Source organism: Parus major, chromosome 2, assembly GCF_001522545.3.
Source record: "Parus major isolate Abel chromosome 2, Parus_major1.1, whole genome shotgun sequence".
Lineage (NCBI taxonomy): Eukaryota > Metazoa > Chordata > Aves > Passeriformes > Paridae > Parus > Parus major.
In genome coordinates, this window is record NC_031769.1 from 33,533,935 (window position 1) to 33,550,671 (window position 16,737).

A 16,737-nucleotide genomic window follows, 5' to 3' on the forward strand; every position below is an offset into this window, starting at 1 on the left:
CTTTTTTAATTGACAAAAGACTTTTTGGTAAACAGTGGTATTTGAACAAGAGGGAGAACAGTTTCAATTTTCAATTTTTTTTTTTTTTTAAGGAAGCTTCAAATGCAGTGGAGCAGGAACTACGCAGAGAAGTTGAAGATCTGAAGCTTCGTCTACAAATGGCTGCTGACCATTACAAGGAAAAATTCAAAGAATGTCAAAAACTTCAAAAACAAGTAAACAAGTTTACAGAACAGGCAGTAAGTAGAATGGGATAAATTGCACTTGCTTTTTTGTAACATTTCAACAGCAGTTTAATTTCCTTCTGTGAAAACTAATGCTTTTAGAAAGGATTAAAATGTGTGGTAAGCAATGACTCTTTACCATTTTCTTTCACAAACCTATTTGTGAAATTACTTCTATAATTCTTTTTAGGTAGTTGTCCAAATCATGCATAGAATTTATAGTAGCTGTAGAAGCCCAGTGGAGTTTGGATAAGCATTGTAATAAGCACTACATTGTTCAAGGAAGAATTTTGAAACTGAAGGTGTGAAAATCCGTAATTACTGCCTCTATCCAGTACCATCACAAGAAAGCCCAACAAAAAAACCCAAGCCCAAAAGTGGGGGAAATGGAGAACTTGAAGTAGGATTTAAAAGCCGGGTGGGGAGGAAGTCTCAACACAGTATGGAGTTGTATTCCATATGTATTTTGTAATCTTATCACTCCTCCAAGATCTGTTTCATAAATAAATGAATCTTTTTCAATGATGATACAGGTCTTAGGCCACCTAGTAACTGAACCTGTCAGCTGACTTCAAACAGATTTAAGAGCAGAATTCTTCAGAATTTTGTAAAAATTAGTGTTGCAGAGGAGATCAAAGAGGGAAAAGGCCTATGCTCAATGGCAAGATGTGCAAATATGAATTCTTAAGAAAACCAGTCTTAAGTATTTCTCTTATCCACAGAACATTGCATAAAAAGGTCATCTTCTCATCCAGAAGGTCAATGGTGAATGAGGTGTCATGTCAGAACATCTATGGCTTTTCTTTAAAAATCTTTATCTTTTGCAATGTTGTACATCTTAAAGCAAACATCAGATTTCATTGCTTTTGCACCAGAGGTCCAGCAGACATTCCTGATACAAACCCTATTTTTCTAATGGAGTATGAGATTTCAGCTAATGAATTCAAGTGTAACTGATATTCTCTAGAAAATGAGATTTTTTTATTAATAATTTGCTCAGAAGTTATTCTTGTTAGGGAAAAAGACCTTCATCAAGCAAGATGATAAAAATCATAGTCTGAAGCAGTTTCAGTCATCAGTAGAATTAAATGTTTTTGTATATTTATTATTATTACCTACTGTTTAAATGAGTGGTTCTGTCTAAATTTTGGAGCAAATGATACATTTTACAAGATACATTTCTTTGTGCTTTGGCTTTCATTTAATCAAGCACCAAAACAAAATTTCTTTTCACAAAGAAAACTGCAGGGCATCAACAGAAACTGACAGAAGCATCTAACATTGAGACAGCTACTGCCGTCCTTACAGACAAAAAGTTGTCTGCATCTCCAGGTATCAACAGCTTGAATTTTGTCTGTCTTTATAAGCCTGAAAGTGTTGTCTATGTGAACTAATAGTCACTAATAGTATTTGTATTATAAAATAGGTGGACTTGTTCTATTTAATTAAAGTATTAATTAGAGATGTGAAGATTGAGTTAAATATTTTGTCTCTTACCAAGTGGTAACATTCATAAATAAGTTCATGTGTCAGTTTAGTTGCTATTTACTAATGTCAGTAGAACTGAACTCTTGAGTTTCTGCTTCATGGTTAACAGACATGCTTTTGCAATGCTGAGGAACAGTTTATTTAAAAAAACATCTTACCCAAATTTTCAATTTGAGTATAATAGCACAGTCATTTTGCAGTCATGTTATTATGACTATCCACTATAACATTCTACTGTAAAATCAATCTGCTGAAAAGTTCTGATTATGTGATGGCAAGCTCAAGTCTACTGATTGTATTAATGAATTTAGGAGTAGTGGTTGGTTTTTTTTATTATTATTATTATTATTATTATTATTATTATTATTTAATAAGTTATTGCAGAAATAATACTCTAAAACTTCAATATGTAATAGGTTAAAACTAAAGAAGAAATCCTTCACTGTGAGGGGATTGGAACAGGCTTCCCAAAGGAGTTATGAATGCCCCATCCGTGTGTTTAAGGGGTGTTTAAGGCCAGGTTGGATGGGGTTCTGAGCCTGGTGCAGCAGAAGGTGTCCCTGCCTGTGGCACGGGGATTGGAGCTAGAGGATCTTTAAGGTCCCTTGTAGCCCAAACCATTCTTTGATTTTATCATTCAATTTGAACTGATAAATGCCAAAAAATGCTGATTAGCTTTTTCTGTGTTATTTTATAACTGACAGATTCTTGGTCTCTAAAGACCAAAGGTTGTTATTTCTATCAGTTTCCTTCTGTCTAAATTAAATTCAAGCATTTCTTAAAACATACAATCCCAGCAAGCTCAGCAGTAGTGTGTGATGAAGTAGTTTGCTGTGGTACTTCCATGTTTTTATGTGAGAATACAGTGATAGAATTAGAATGATAGCATATATATTTTGGTGTTTACTTTGTTTTCTTGGGAGAGCACTACATACGTGTGTATTTATGTTGATCTTCTCTCAGTGTGAGAGAACTGAACACAGACTTGCCAGTACGGTTGCTAATGTTAGAATGATTATCTTTGGTTTGCATGACATAGAGCACTCTGGTTTTGATGCACTCTCAGATTTGGGCTGTCATCTCTCTTGTACAAACTTTATGGAACAAAAAAAATCAGTGTTGTTTTTTTCTTCAATGTTTGCAGTTAGCCCCATTTCACCTGACATAGTTTCGGAATCGGTGGTAAAGGAGCAAGTGCGTGAAATGAATAAAGAGATTGCTGAGAAAACAGAGAAGTATAAGAAATGCAAGCAAATGTTGGCAGTAAGTAAACAGCTGCTTCAGAAAGCTGAACAAAATGTAGCTGTAGGTGCTAAGCCTTAAAACCACAAGGCCTACCCACCTGGGTTGTCTTCCTTGTTTGTGTGATACACTGATTATGGTAGAAATCTTAACATTAGAAAACACATATTTGTTCAGTCAGCTCTTGACTGTGTGTGGTTTTAGAGGGTCCAGACAAGGAAAAACCAAAATAAAGTAAAACAAATGTCCACATGCTTAAGGTTTTAAATACTTTCTGTTCTTACATTAAGTGTGATTGCTTTTATAAATCAAATTAATCAGTTGCTGTAAGCCAACTGATGTTTGGAAGTGTGACAGTATTGATCTGATACACTGTGCAGAGCAAAGTAAGTTTTCCCTATCTGCCTGTCATGGCTTTTTGGTGTTTTCACACCCAAGTGGGTGCTGCCAACTACCTTGGGCTCAGTCATACATAAAGCCATTAATTTGGTTGTCTCAACCGAAGTTGGCACTTGATTTTCATTTAACCTGTTTGGGTGTGTGTATGATGGTGGAATATTGCATCAGTGGCACTGGTGAGAAGTTGAGAACAGTTTAAGAAATTCATTCTGAGTGTTGTCTCGTCTGTCTTCATTTTTTTATTTTTTTATTTTTTTTATTTATCACAGTGATATTATTCTATTTTAGTAAAGTTTTCCAGGATGTAATAATTGTCCTGAAATTCTGCTCATGACCCTCTCTGTACATGGAAAGCCTGCATTGTCTTCTGAAGGCTGTTTATTCCATAGTGGTTTTTGAAGAAAGCTTTGCCTTTGGCCTTCTGGATGAAAGATACTTAGGTTGTAGAAGTCACTTGAGAAAGGTTTTGTATTGAAGTGAGGTACTTGAAAGAATAATCATGTTTAGCAGTATTAGGGTACAAGAAACTTGAAACTAAACTGCTAAACTAAAGAGAAATATCAGCTTATTGAAAACTCAAGGAAAGAATTGCCTATTGGACATCATTTATGCAGTGTTCTGTGGTCCTGACTATTTCAGAGTCTTGAGTAAGGTTTGTAGAAGCCATTTGTAAATGGTCTCATTTTAAAAGCATAGAGTTAACAAAATGACATCTTTGGGGGTGGGAGGGAAAATCTCTTAAGACTGTAAATATTTCATGCCATGGTATAAACTACTTTAGGATGAGAAGATGAAATGCAGCGTTTATGCTGATGAATTAGCTAAACTGGAGCTGAAGTGGAAAGAGCAAGTGAAAATCAACGAGGGTATAAAATTACAGCTGGCAGCAATGGAGGATCAGTATAAAGTAAGTTACAGGTTTTGTTTATGACAATTAATGGTTATCTCTTATCATGGTTGCTTATTTCTGATAGTTCAAGTAATGAAGAGCTTTAATAAGGAAAGCACACTAAATACATTTTTGCTGTAAATACAAATTCTGGTCTTGAAGAAACAATACAGTCTTGTAATACTTCTTTTAAAGTGAGAGAGGTCTGCTAAGATCTACTACCCAGCTGGCCATCAGTCTTTTAATACTGTGGATTTAGACAAACCCTTACATGGCATTATACAATTGCTGTATTGTGTAAGCAATACAATAGTCTTGTATTATGGGGAAAAAAGGGCAAGGGAATTCTAATTTCCTGCTGCTTACTGTTAGGAAGATTGATTGGTGTGTTTATCTAAAATCTTTATATTTTATATTGGATTACCAGCGTAGTAATGTCTAATGCATTTTATCTGAAGTCAGTAGAGAAAGAGGAGTGAGCCATTGCTTTTAAAAAATCATGCAAGAATTTAATTTGGAGAACCTCAACTATAGTCTTAATAGAGTGATGTAACACATGCACCAGAAAGTCAAGCATAATGGGCAGCTTTAGCTTACAAGGGGCCTTAATCTTTGAGGTTATGTGATAGTAATGCTTATGCTGAATTAGCTTTTTAGGTCAATAGGGATGAGATAATAGCAACAAATGTTCATGAGACCAGCTTTTCTGCTGGTTCTCAGTCTAATGGTGATAATGTAGTTGACTCTGTTCCCTGTTTTTGCCCATTGTGGTGAAAAATTATTAAACTGAACTCTGACTGTATTAGAACCCCTTTTTATTAGTAATTGCAACAGTTTTTCTTTATAAAATGCTAAATTACTCTACAGTTTATTTCAGTACTCCATAGGCCATCTTTTTCTGAAACTTTCTAAGGCTCTAATTTCAGTTTTATTAAATGCATGACTCTTTGCAGTTTAGTTTTCTAATTAGCAATGATCGATTGCCATGCATAATTTAATGTGAAATAAGTTTAACATCTCAGCAGAAGGTGTAATAAATAATTGGTTCCACAATTGAAAGCATTTTAACTGCAATTAAAAAATTGCTATAATTCAGGAGGGTGCAGTTGGTAGAGAAAAAATGAACTTTTCTTCCCAGTCAGGAGGTTTTACTCCATTTACCTAAACTAGGAGAAGGAATTTCAGAATTGAAAAAAAATTATAAACAGTTATGCCAAGTATTGAGCTTAGATACTAGAAAAATAGGGGAAGAGGCAGTCTCTAAATGAACCAGAATACAAATAAAATAGTCCTTTGTAATGAGAAGAGATTATTTAAATCATCATTATGAAGCCAGGAAGAATTGTGTAATGTGTCAGTTGCGCCTCCTCCCAGAGCACCCAGTAGTGACATAAGGTAGATGTTTGTGAAACAAATTTAGTTTTTGAGGCAGGAGTAGCTTTTGGTTCTCTCAAGTTTTGTGGTGGGACATATGAAATGCCATTTCTTCAGAAATAATGAGATGAGGCTTGCAAACCTTCAGCTGTGTCTGAGCAGTGGTGCCCCTCCTGCCATTGGTGGCACTGATACTACTCACTTTTAATATAGAATTTTTCATTTTCCACAGATTTTTCACTGATTTTTTTTTCAGTGAAAACAGGGAAATAGTTTCCATCACTGATGCAAGAATCTTAATCTTCTTTTCATACAGATTCAGCTGTCAGAAAAAGAGAGACGAATAAAGGAACTAGCATCACAGTTGGAACTCTTTACCAGTGAGAAGGTATTGTAAAACATTTTGAAATATTAATGTTAATGTAGAAGTTACTCTGAGGTATTATATGGCAATTAATCCAAGCCAAATTTTACTGAAAAGTGAAATAATAATATGTCTTTATTACATTCAGATAGTATTGCATGGTATTGTGCAAAGTTGGGATTTTTCTTTGAAACTTTATTTGATTACAATTCCAGTATGAAGAGATACCTAGTAAAAACAGGCATTTAAATACTGATAAACTGAAACAAAACTAAACATTAAGATTAAGCTACTTATTTTTTTGGTAAAATTCTAGATTGTCAAGTAGTTGGTATTTAATTTATCTTCTTTTTAAGCCAAGGATATAATTTTTAATGGATGTCTCATATTTTTCTAGTTCAAAAGAAATCAAATTAAAGTTTGAGTTTAGTTGAGGCTAGTTTAAGTGGAGGGAGTAATTTTAAACACCACACATAAAAAAAAACAACTGTAATAATAATAATAATAATGTTTGAAGCTTATAAAAGCTTGGAACTTTTTCTACCAAATTTGTAGATATTTGCATTACAAAGAAGAATCAAGGTGCTGTGCTAGACTGGACCCATGATTTTAAAGATTAAACATGGGGTAGTAGTAAGCAGCATTTCAGTTTATACTTATTATCAGAATTTTGTTTATAAATGCCACCAAGCATAGCTTTCTAAAAAATGTTCATTTGCTGCCTCTTCAAACTCATTACTTTCTCTCTGCTTTATTTACATACTTAGATAGCCTTTGGGGTTTTTTTTTGTTTTTTTTTTATCAGTCTCTACCCTAGTTATCCAATTTCTGGCTAAGATTTTTTTGCATCACCTTTTTACAGTCTGTTTTAACTGTATGTCATGCTGAAATTAAAGTACTGATGCTACTGCCTCTCATTTTAAACTGCTTCTGTATTGCAGAAGAAATTTGTTTCAAAAAGGAAAATATTGATGTCATTGCTAGTTAATTGTTCTTGCTTTGTCTTGAGTAAAGATGACATACTTAGATTTTACACACTCACTAGAACATGCAGTCCTAGCTTTTTAATTTTACCTGTTTTAATCATATGTTCCTTTTAGTTTATAAATCTGAAGTAACACTGGCACAACTTTATATTGTAACTAGAGGAGGGATGCCACCCATTACATGAGGTCCTTTTTTGCATTTGAGTAGTGTTTTGTTTTCAGAGTGGTTATTGATTTTTCCATTTTTCTGTTCAAGAAGTTGATCTGAAGTTCACCTGTTTGAAGGAGAAAACATACTAAATCGTTCCTTTTTTAAACAGACAATTCTTATGAACTGGCAATTGGAGCTTTGTTTTAAAGTTTCAATTTAAAGTCTTTTGGGGAAAAGACACACTTCAGTCTTTGAGAGTTTTATTAGCATCACATCAGCAACTATTAAACATGAACCCAGATTACCCAGAAGAAAATACTACTCAGAAAGAGCATTACTAGAAAGCATGTCTTCCTTAACAGTCCCTGTTTTTTAATTATTGTTTTCATATTTATATCTCAGATTTTTTTGCTTGGTTCTGAATCTAAATGGCATATTCCTTTCAATATTCATGGCATATTGCTCTCTATCCCTTAACCCACTTTGTTGAATGGGAGGATGAGAAGGATTTTTATTGGGATAAATTACAGCTGATGCATTGACCACACTAAAGTCACTTTAATTAGTGTCTTTTAAGATCTGTGCTGGCTTAGCGTTGTAGTGTTTTCTAAGTTGTAAAACCTCTTTATAGTTTGTAATTACTGTCATATATATGGCTTACATGCAGGAATCTAGAATTTAAAGTGTATTCATTTTTTGAAGAGTTGTGTTCGATCATTTCTGAAAAAATGATCTGATACAAATATTGCTGTTAAATATCAGAAGAGATCCAGTGCAGTGTATTTAATAGTCCACTAAATGTCTGCCACTCATTAATTCATAGGAATTATGTCAAATATGTACAAAGATGTGCTCCACATACTAAAATGCTGCATTTTTAAATTGTATGGTACGAAAAAAATAATTGTTTTATTTTTAATTGTAACTTTTAAAAACTTTACTCACTGCGCATTATCTTTAGTTGTTATTGTTAATCTACCCATTTTTATTGGTTTAGCTAATTTTTCTTCATTATAAAAAGGATGCAGACACTTGAAAAACATGTTTTTCTGTTTATGTAATTAGAACTAACTGACAACAAACCAAGAAAAAATAAAATCTCTTTAAAACATCTTCATTGTATTTTCTTCTCTTCATGGACTATTTTTTGTATTTATGGTGTAAATGGCATAATACAAAAATGAAAAGACAGTAGGAAGGTTAGCAGATTTTTTCTTTTAAAAATATATTTCATAATCATTTCAAATTCTGCTAGGACTCCATAGGTTAACTACATTTTGAACTTTGCATTATTTAGGAGCTTGGCAGGACACCAGGAGATCAAGCTGGAAGGATGATGGAAGGACAGACTTCACAGCAGACATTACTTTTTCGCAACCCATATTCAGAGGAAAATGGACCAGTTCCTGCAGTGCCAAGTAGACTACCAGTATTGCAATATGGAAACCCTTATGCAATTCAGGAAAGAAGAGGTAAATACATTTCACACTCCCCAATATAATTTCTCCCTTGCTGTTTCAAAAGTGATACCTCATTTACTGCAGGTTAAGTACCAACAGTCTTCATTCAGACTGGTTTACAGAGCCTTTTCTGCCTGATGAACATCAGTAAAGGGCCTTAATTTTATGATGGGAATCAGTAAGGTAAACAAAGTTTTAAACACCTTTGGAAGAAGCTGATTCTTTTCTATTGTTTCATATTATCTAAACCAAAAATGTGTTTAACTCTTGATTTTTAAACGTAAGGTAGCACATCTGTAATCTCAAAATACAGTCTGCTGAACAAAGATGTCCTAATTAATTTTTCTTCAGATGGAGCAGATGGTGCTTTTAATCCTGATGAGATCCAAAGACCACCTGTTAGAAGTTCCTTTTGGGAGCTAGAAGATGATGTAGTGTGTAGCCAGCCTTCACGCAATCTCAGTCGGCCTGATGGTTTAGAAGATCCTGAGGACAGCAATGCAAGTTACCTTTTTTGTTATTTATTTTCCTTGATATGTTTACTGATGAGTTACCAAGAGTTTCACATAGGTTTTCCTTCCATATCTGATAAGCCTGATTTATTGTTACGTAAATTTGGAATTGGTCTTTCCTTTCCCTGAAAAATATTTTTGCTTTATGTGAAGGGGAAAACTCTACTGATGATAGTATACTTGTTCCCCTAATCTCTTGAATTACTGACAGCTTGTTTTGATATTAGGACAGTAGCTTCTTAATCTTTTTAAGCACTGAAGAAAAATAAAATTCAAGTAATCTCAACTCATGATTTTTCTCTCCTGGTGGTAGAATGAGAGCTCAAAATGTAGCCACATCTCACTCATTCTATAATAGGAATATAGGAACTAAAGTGGAGCAGAACAAATAAAAATGTAAAAGATTCAGATACCAGTATTTTCAGTTAAATTCTGGCTGTAAATTTGTATCCTACTAGATACATTATTCTAATATGTTAATCTTTTGTTCTGTCTTCTGCAAATCTGCATTTATTAATTTCCATTTTGAATACTTTTTGCTGTTGGACATATATTTGAAAGAGCTTAATTGACTGTTGCCTAAAGCTGATTAAACTGAAAGAGATACATTTGCACTGATGATTTTTTGGTTAGTTTTTTTTGTTAGGGCTTTGTATGTTTCAAGTTTCTGGTTAGCTTTTCTTTTTAGTACAGTTAACTTACACGTTGTGGTTTAAAAAATTGGCTTCTGTAATAAATTGGACTGTATGTCTTCATTTAAACAGGAACAGACCTGTTACATTTTCTTATTCCAAGTACTCTTGCACCTTCAAAAATATTAAACAAGAAATACCTTTCTGCAAAGTATTGTGCTCTTTGCAAGTACAGTGGTATCATGACCTGTTTCTCATTTAGTCTAGTTTGCCACATTTAATTGCTATTAACCTTTGCAGAAACTGATCAGTGTTCAGACAGGCATGATTTTAGCCCTGGTGCTCAGCACCTGTAATGGAGAAAAATGTATTTCTCCTTACTACCTTTTGCTCCTAATGTCCATTACTGCGAATAATTAGAGAAACTGTCAGAGCTTTTGCAGCCTGTTCAAGATCTTGAATGTGAGCTTAATGCTGTCCCTACCTTTACTTCACATTTTGCATATTTAATCTGATCATTCTTGACGTAGCTATTACATCTGACAAGCTCTTCTCTTCTTTAGTCTTCTGTTGCTGTTTAATTAGCAGGGTGTTCTCTCTGCTCTATGTGCTTTGCCCTCTTGCAAACCCAAGAGAAACAGTGCTAGAGTCTTGTGCTCGTTTGCAGACACAGCTTGGATTTTTGTAATGAGGTGGAATATAACAGGCTTAAATGAAGTTCAGCTTGAGAAAAGGTGCCTTTAAATCAAATAACTTGTATCTTTATCTTTTATTTGCAATTGGGAATCAGTTGCTTGTTCCTTACCAGACAGACTGTATGTGTAGTGCAGGAATTTATATGGAAATTAGAAGCTGCAGGAATCTTTCTAGGGAGACTTAGTAATATGCTGAAGATAAAACAGTTCTGAGGCAGGATGTAAATAAATAACGAGGTGAAACTTCCACATATGTAGGCAATTCATTATAAAGAGTCTGTCATTTGTGCAGAAGAAACAGCAAATATAAAATGATGAACATGAGGAGATTACCATTTCTTGGACTGATATTTAAGATGTAGTTCTCTGCATTTTTTTCAACCAGCAGGATATAGAGCCTTTTGCTGGAGGAGGATTCCCTCCCAGAAGAAAAGGGTTGGTAGGCTTTCTGCTTTGTTTAAAATACTACCATTGTATGGACTTCTGCTGTCCTCCTATCCACATTATTATTACTACACATTATATTAATTTCAGAAATTAAGGGTGTTGTAGTCACTTCCACCTCTTCAAGGCTAAAAGATCTGTTATCTTAGATAAATAAGGTAGACATGTTCATCATCATAGGTGAACCACTACCAAAACAGCCATGAAGAGGTGGAAGTGACTACAACACCCTTATTTTCTTAAACTAATATAACACAAGATATTCAAATGCATCAGAAGTTTTGTGCTGTTGTGTTCCAATTTGGTTTCTCCCAAAACTTGGTTTCTTAGAAATGGGCACTTCCATGTCTTTGGTTGTCATAAAAATCCTTCAGTTCTGTATGACTGGGAGGACTTTCCAGCATTCCTGTAGCTTTGACTTTTAGAACTCAAAGGTCAATTAAACTGTGGTTTCTGAGAGTTCTGTGTTAATAGTGCCAGCTGAGCATGTGCACACTGGTAATTTTGTGTGGTGTGGCTGACTTGCCACAAGTTCCTGCTGTCATCTAGTCAACACTAACTTTCCATTTGCTCATAGTCATGTAATTGACCAAAATGGAATTGCTGGGAGCAAAGAATTCCTAGCAGTAAAGGAGAGATCCATATTATATATATATATATTTATATAATAGTATGAGTTTTAGAAATGCAGTCCTGATTACAGTTGGCAGCAAGCCCAGAATAACTATCTTGAGACTATTAGACAATGTTTTAGTCATGGTAAATTTGTGGGGGATGGAGATTGTAACTCTTGGCAACTGAGCACCAGGTCAGAATATTTTTTCAGGTAACTCCAAAATGGTTTTTTTCTAGAAAAAAAAACCCTCACAATGCATTATTAGCTCGATCTGACCCTGGCAGCCAGTTCTGTATTTTGCATAGGGAGGACATGAAAGGAGCAGTTGGCATCCAGTTGGTGTCTTGTGGGAGAGCAGACTTCTTGCAGAGATTTTGGAAGGCCTAGAGGAGTGAGTATGATTTCACTCCCAAAGCAGAGCTGAATCACAGAAATAAAATATATGTGCCCTTCTTCACAGTGTCCCTGCACTGTACGTCAGCTCTGTGTCTGTTCATGTGTTGTTTAGGGCCTGGGATTGGGCACTGGTTCCTTACTTCTGCATGAAAAAATGATCTGTAGTGCTTGGGGATGGGGTTTTGTACTGTGTCACACAGTTTTCTAATTTCTGTGTTCCAATCCTGGAACTGTTTACAGTTGTAATTATGAAAGCAGTACTTGAGACAGAATTGGTTGGTTTCAATAAAACTAATCGAGTTGTTCTTCTGACAGTTTCATGTCTAGCTTTCCCTTCGTCCCCTAGTGGCAAACCCTCCTTTTTTTACTATGCTTTAGTGTGTAATACTGTATTTATCTTTATGATTCACTTAATCTGTGGAGCTCATTGTGGCAGTTTTTCAAAGAACCGGAAGCACAGTCCAATGATAATAGTTAAGTCATGATGTTAAAGACATCCTCTATAATTCATTCACCTAATTATTCAGACTTCTGAGTCCAGGGGGCCTGGCACTTGTTCTGCTGCAGGACTGCAGTGCCAGCCTGTGGGTCCATGGTACCAGTCTTTTTCTTCCAAGGACCAGAAACAATGTACCCACTGTGTTACATCACTGCCGGGCACTGTAGAGCTCTCAGACTAAGAAAATGCAGCCATGTCCATGTCCCTGGTCATCATTCTGGACTGCAAGCAAGGTGACTTTGGATCTATATAAAAGGCAGATTAAACTGTTTCTTCCTCAAAATATGGAGTGTGGGCTTTTATCAAAATGGCTTGGATGACTCAACCATGTGGTATCAAAGTAAGCTGATGCCTTTGCTTAACATACAGCATAGGCAAGAGCTGCTGAGACACTGAGGCCTGGTGTCTCAGAAATTGTTGTCATACTCTCTGTAAAGCAGCTTCAAAAAACACCTCATTTTGTCTTTTGAGCTGTTTCTTTTTCCCAGGGGAGAGTGAGGGGTGTTTAAATGCCAGGTTGAAAAGGACATGTAACCTTGTTTATAAGAATAAAGAATGGATTGCTGGATGATACTGGGCACTAAGTGGCTGTGAACCAAGATGAGAACCATGTGAACCATGATGATTGTCCTCCCCCCATAAAGTGCTCTGTTTTACATGGAACATGTAGGAGTTTTGTCCATCAGAAATGACAGAAATAAACAGCTATTGGAACCCAGTACAACGGAACCATGTCTGTTTTCCAGAGGTTCTGAGTTACCCCAGGGTGCTGTGTGAGAATTTTTAGTTCTTGGTGACTGTATAGTGTTTACTGTAACTTGTAATTAGAATAGCTGGGAAGCCCTCTCAGACTAAGATAAAGTTCTCATGGTTCCTGTTTGGCCATGCTGTGGTTACACAGCAATCTCTGTAACATCTCTGTGAGGTCAGCTCAACACAGAGACATTTGCATTCTTCTTGTGTGGGTTAGGCATCCCAAAAGGTTAAGAACTGATCCCTGTGACTTGGCCAAGAGCAAAAGTACACTGAAGAGACAGACGTTCCGTATCGTAACAGGGAAATATCAGTACATACTTAGCATTGACATTCTTGTACAGGGCCTGGGTCAGAAGCTGCTGTGAGGAACACACAGTATGAATTCCACAATTAAGGGAACTGCGCCATGAGAAGCTGTAGCCTTAGGACAATCCAAAAGCTTTTACATGTGCTTGCCTTTTGCTGAAGAGAGTTCTTGCCGTGAAGGACAGTGCAGGTGTGTCTATGCAGAGGAAAGCATTGTCCTCTTTTACAGATGTTTCTCAAAAAGGAACAAGGAGGAATGTTACATTTGTATGTGGTAGGGTAGCACGCTTGGCACAAGCTGAAAGAGGGCAAAAGCTGTAAACAATTTTATCTTACCAAGTGACCAGCAGTAAGCCTTTAAAAAAAAAGGGAGGAGGGGGAAAGGGGTTACACTGAAGAAATTAACTAAGGCTTAAGTGTTAATTTGGCCAGTGTTTGTAGTGGAACTGATTTGATGATGGAAGATGCACATTAATTGTCTTGGTTAAGTCCTAATGTGCTTCAGTCTGGTATTCAGCAAATTTGACTTGTTTTTGTATAAGCTGTAGCATTGTAGCATGAGAGTACTTAAAACAAAATAGTTTTTCTTTCTTAATACATCCATCCTGTCTCCTTCATGACAAAAGGAACAACTGATGTTTTAAAACTCATATGCCCTTTTCAATGCAGGTACAAAGCAAACAGACTGCAAGATTATGTTTGTTGCCAGCATTTTGTCATAGCAGGCCCCACTGCCTGCTTAATGGAAATGTTAAATGGTTGAAAATAAACAGGTGTTGTCAGAAGAAAGAATATTGAGGAAATTTTCCCATCCATCCCTGTTTCCATTAACCCTTCATAAGGGAAAACTACATTAGCCTAAACCTGAAATAGGTTTGCATATGAGTTATCTGTATGAAACACAGCATGTGTGCTGTTACATGTGCTCCTTCGCACATCCTTTTTTGTAGATCAGCTAAGTAATTCCTACACCTTGCTTTTAAGGCATCTTTGAGATAAAAAAGGAAAATGAGGTAGGGGTTGGAGTTCCAAAAATCTTGGAATGTACCCGTATTTCCACCTTGAAATGATTGAGTTTTGTGCTCTATTATCGAATTGCATAATAGAGCCAAGATGTAGAAAAGTAAAACTTGTGCTGCAAAAATGACAGAGTGAAGGTAAATTTCATCTGGGTTTGTGTTGGATAACAAAGATGCATATTGAGGAGAAAAAAAAGCTGTTTGCAGCTGTTTTTATTCTTTAAAATACCTTCTGTTTTCAATAGGATGATGACAACACTGTACCTTCGGCTCCTGATCCTCCAAGTCTTCTCTTGCGTGAGCGGGGCACAGGCTTCTGCTTTGATTCCAGGTAGATGTTATCTTTTATTGGTCTTTAAGGGCATGGAGAGGTTTCTGTAGAACTGCTCAAGGGTGGGGGTGGAGGTGAAAAGCTACCAAGCATTTTCAATGAATGTTTGGTTTACAATTAACTGGCAGAGAATATGCCGTGAGACTGGGCAGGCTGTTCATGCTATACCTTTGATGGAATTTGGGCAATTTTTTTAGTAAATGAATGAATAACTTTTGTTTTTTCCCCTCTCTTGCCAACCTAATTGTGAACCTAAGTTTAGAGCTTTTATAAAGTGTTATGTTTGCTAAGAGCAAGCATTTATGAGCAGAGAGAGTGGTTTCCCATGAAACTCTTTGGCCATTAAGGCATTCAATAGATTTGTATTCAGTGGTAGCTGGAGTAAGGTCAAAATTATGTTGCTTTTAAAATGCCAGGCTGTTTTGGAATTTGCGTGTAAAACTACTCTGACTGTATTGAGTGCTTTTGGCAAAAACATTTAAATGAACTGGATGATACTTGGATACAAAGTCCACTCAAATTGAAGTTGGTAGTAAAGTTCTGAATGTCGGCAGCAGCAGGATCCTGCTTTTAGTTTGCATTAACAGAAAAAACAGAAATAAACTCTTCCCTTTTTTCTTTCTCTCCACCTCCTCGTGAAGTTTTGATGTGCACAAGAAATGCCCTCTCTGTGATGTGATGTTTCCCCCAAACTACGACCAGAGCAAGTTTGAGGAGCATGTTGAGAGCCACTGGAAGGTTTGTCCCATGTGCAGCGAGCAGTTCCCGCCAGACTATGACCAGCAAGGCTTTGAGAGGCACGTCCAGACGCACTTTGATCAGAACGTATTAAATTTTGATTAAATACTTTGTTTTGCAGTGTAGCTTAAAATCCCACCACTTTGAGTAGCCCACCTCCAAAACAAAAGCAGTGCAGCTTTCTGTAACAGTGCAAACTTCTGATTAAAAGCTCATGTATTCTAACGGGAGCCACGGCTGTAAGCTGCTATGGGGTTATCTTCTCTCTCTGCCTAACACTGTACTAAGGAGACCCACAACCCCCACCTTGTTGTGTATGTAGCTATTTATTCCCCTACTTAGTGGAATTTCTTCCCCTACTTAGTGGAATGCCTAAGGACACAGGAATGACTGAGCCTCAGCAAAAAATGAGACCAGCTTCATGGTGTTCTTCAGCTACATTTAAAAAAGGTTACCAAAACACCTGTGGTTTCTCTTAACCTTGGTAACTGAGGCACAATTAAAAATGTAATAAGCAGGTGTTTCTCCTAGCAAATCCATGTAGTTTTTCTCTGAGTAACACTTAAATTGCAAAGTTACATTACTTACCCTATGAAAATATAGTTTTCTAGTACATTTCTGAGATGTAGATGCATGTACTGTGAGATTCCAGGCTTGCAACAAGAGGAATGGCAAATACTTCAGTTTCACACGTAGAATGTTTGCCTTAATGGATAACGTTAAATGATGTATGTTATACTTTAAGGCAGTGGTTTTGAGTTGAAAGAGACTGCTGTGCTTAAACGCCTAAAAGTAATTGTTTAAAAAATTATTGCCATTATGTTGCAGTTTTATTCAGTAGAAAATATTGTTCTATTTTCACAACAGTGGATTGTGTTCCTTCTGGCTTTTAAAACCTTTTGTGTTTTAACTTTATGTATTTCTTTCCAATAAGTAAAAACACGTGTGTATATCTCAACATTTTATATTTACTTTAACTGTATTAAGTAAATTTGCTTCCCACTTGTTGTACAGTAGTCTTGTTACATTAAAAGCAGAATTATTCATGGCGTCAGTGGTCTATTTTTCCTCCTGCTCTTTTTGAAATTAAACAGTGTAGACTTTACTTAGGAGTAAATGATGACTCGGCATTATATGACAAAGGGTTGCTCCTCACATCTGTTTATGCTCTTCCTTTGAGAGGGAGACTCCTGGGATTAAGGCTTGGAGTAGTTTC

At 36.0% G+C, this 16,737-nt stretch overlaps 1 protein-coding gene across 3 annotated transcripts in view; it reads left to right on the forward strand.

Moving 5' to 3' along the window:
- TAX1BP1 (Tax1 binding protein 1) overlaps positions 1-16,575 on the forward strand; it is a 54,883-nt gene extending 38,308 nt beyond the window's left edge. For all 3 annotated transcript variants that reach the window (XM_033511892.1, XM_015617860.3, XM_015617861.3), the window contains 9 exons: positions 93-239; positions 1,463-1,556; positions 2,857-2,975; positions 4,135-4,260; positions 5,933-6,004; positions 8,415-8,589; positions 8,929-9,077; positions 14,698-14,783; positions 15,425-16,575. In XM_033511892.1, coding sequence (XP_033367783.1) covers positions 93-239; positions 1,463-1,556; positions 2,857-2,975; positions 4,135-4,260; positions 5,933-6,004; positions 8,415-8,589; positions 8,929-9,077; positions 14,698-14,783; positions 15,425-15,626 — 1,170 coding nt within the window. In that variant the 3' untranslated portion in view covers positions 15,627-16,575. The remainder of the gene's footprint in view (positions 1-92; positions 240-1,462; positions 1,557-2,856; positions 2,976-4,134; positions 4,261-5,932; positions 6,005-8,414; positions 8,590-8,928; positions 9,078-14,697; positions 14,784-15,424) is intronic.
- The last annotated feature ends 162 nt before the right edge of the window (positions 16,576-16,737 follow it).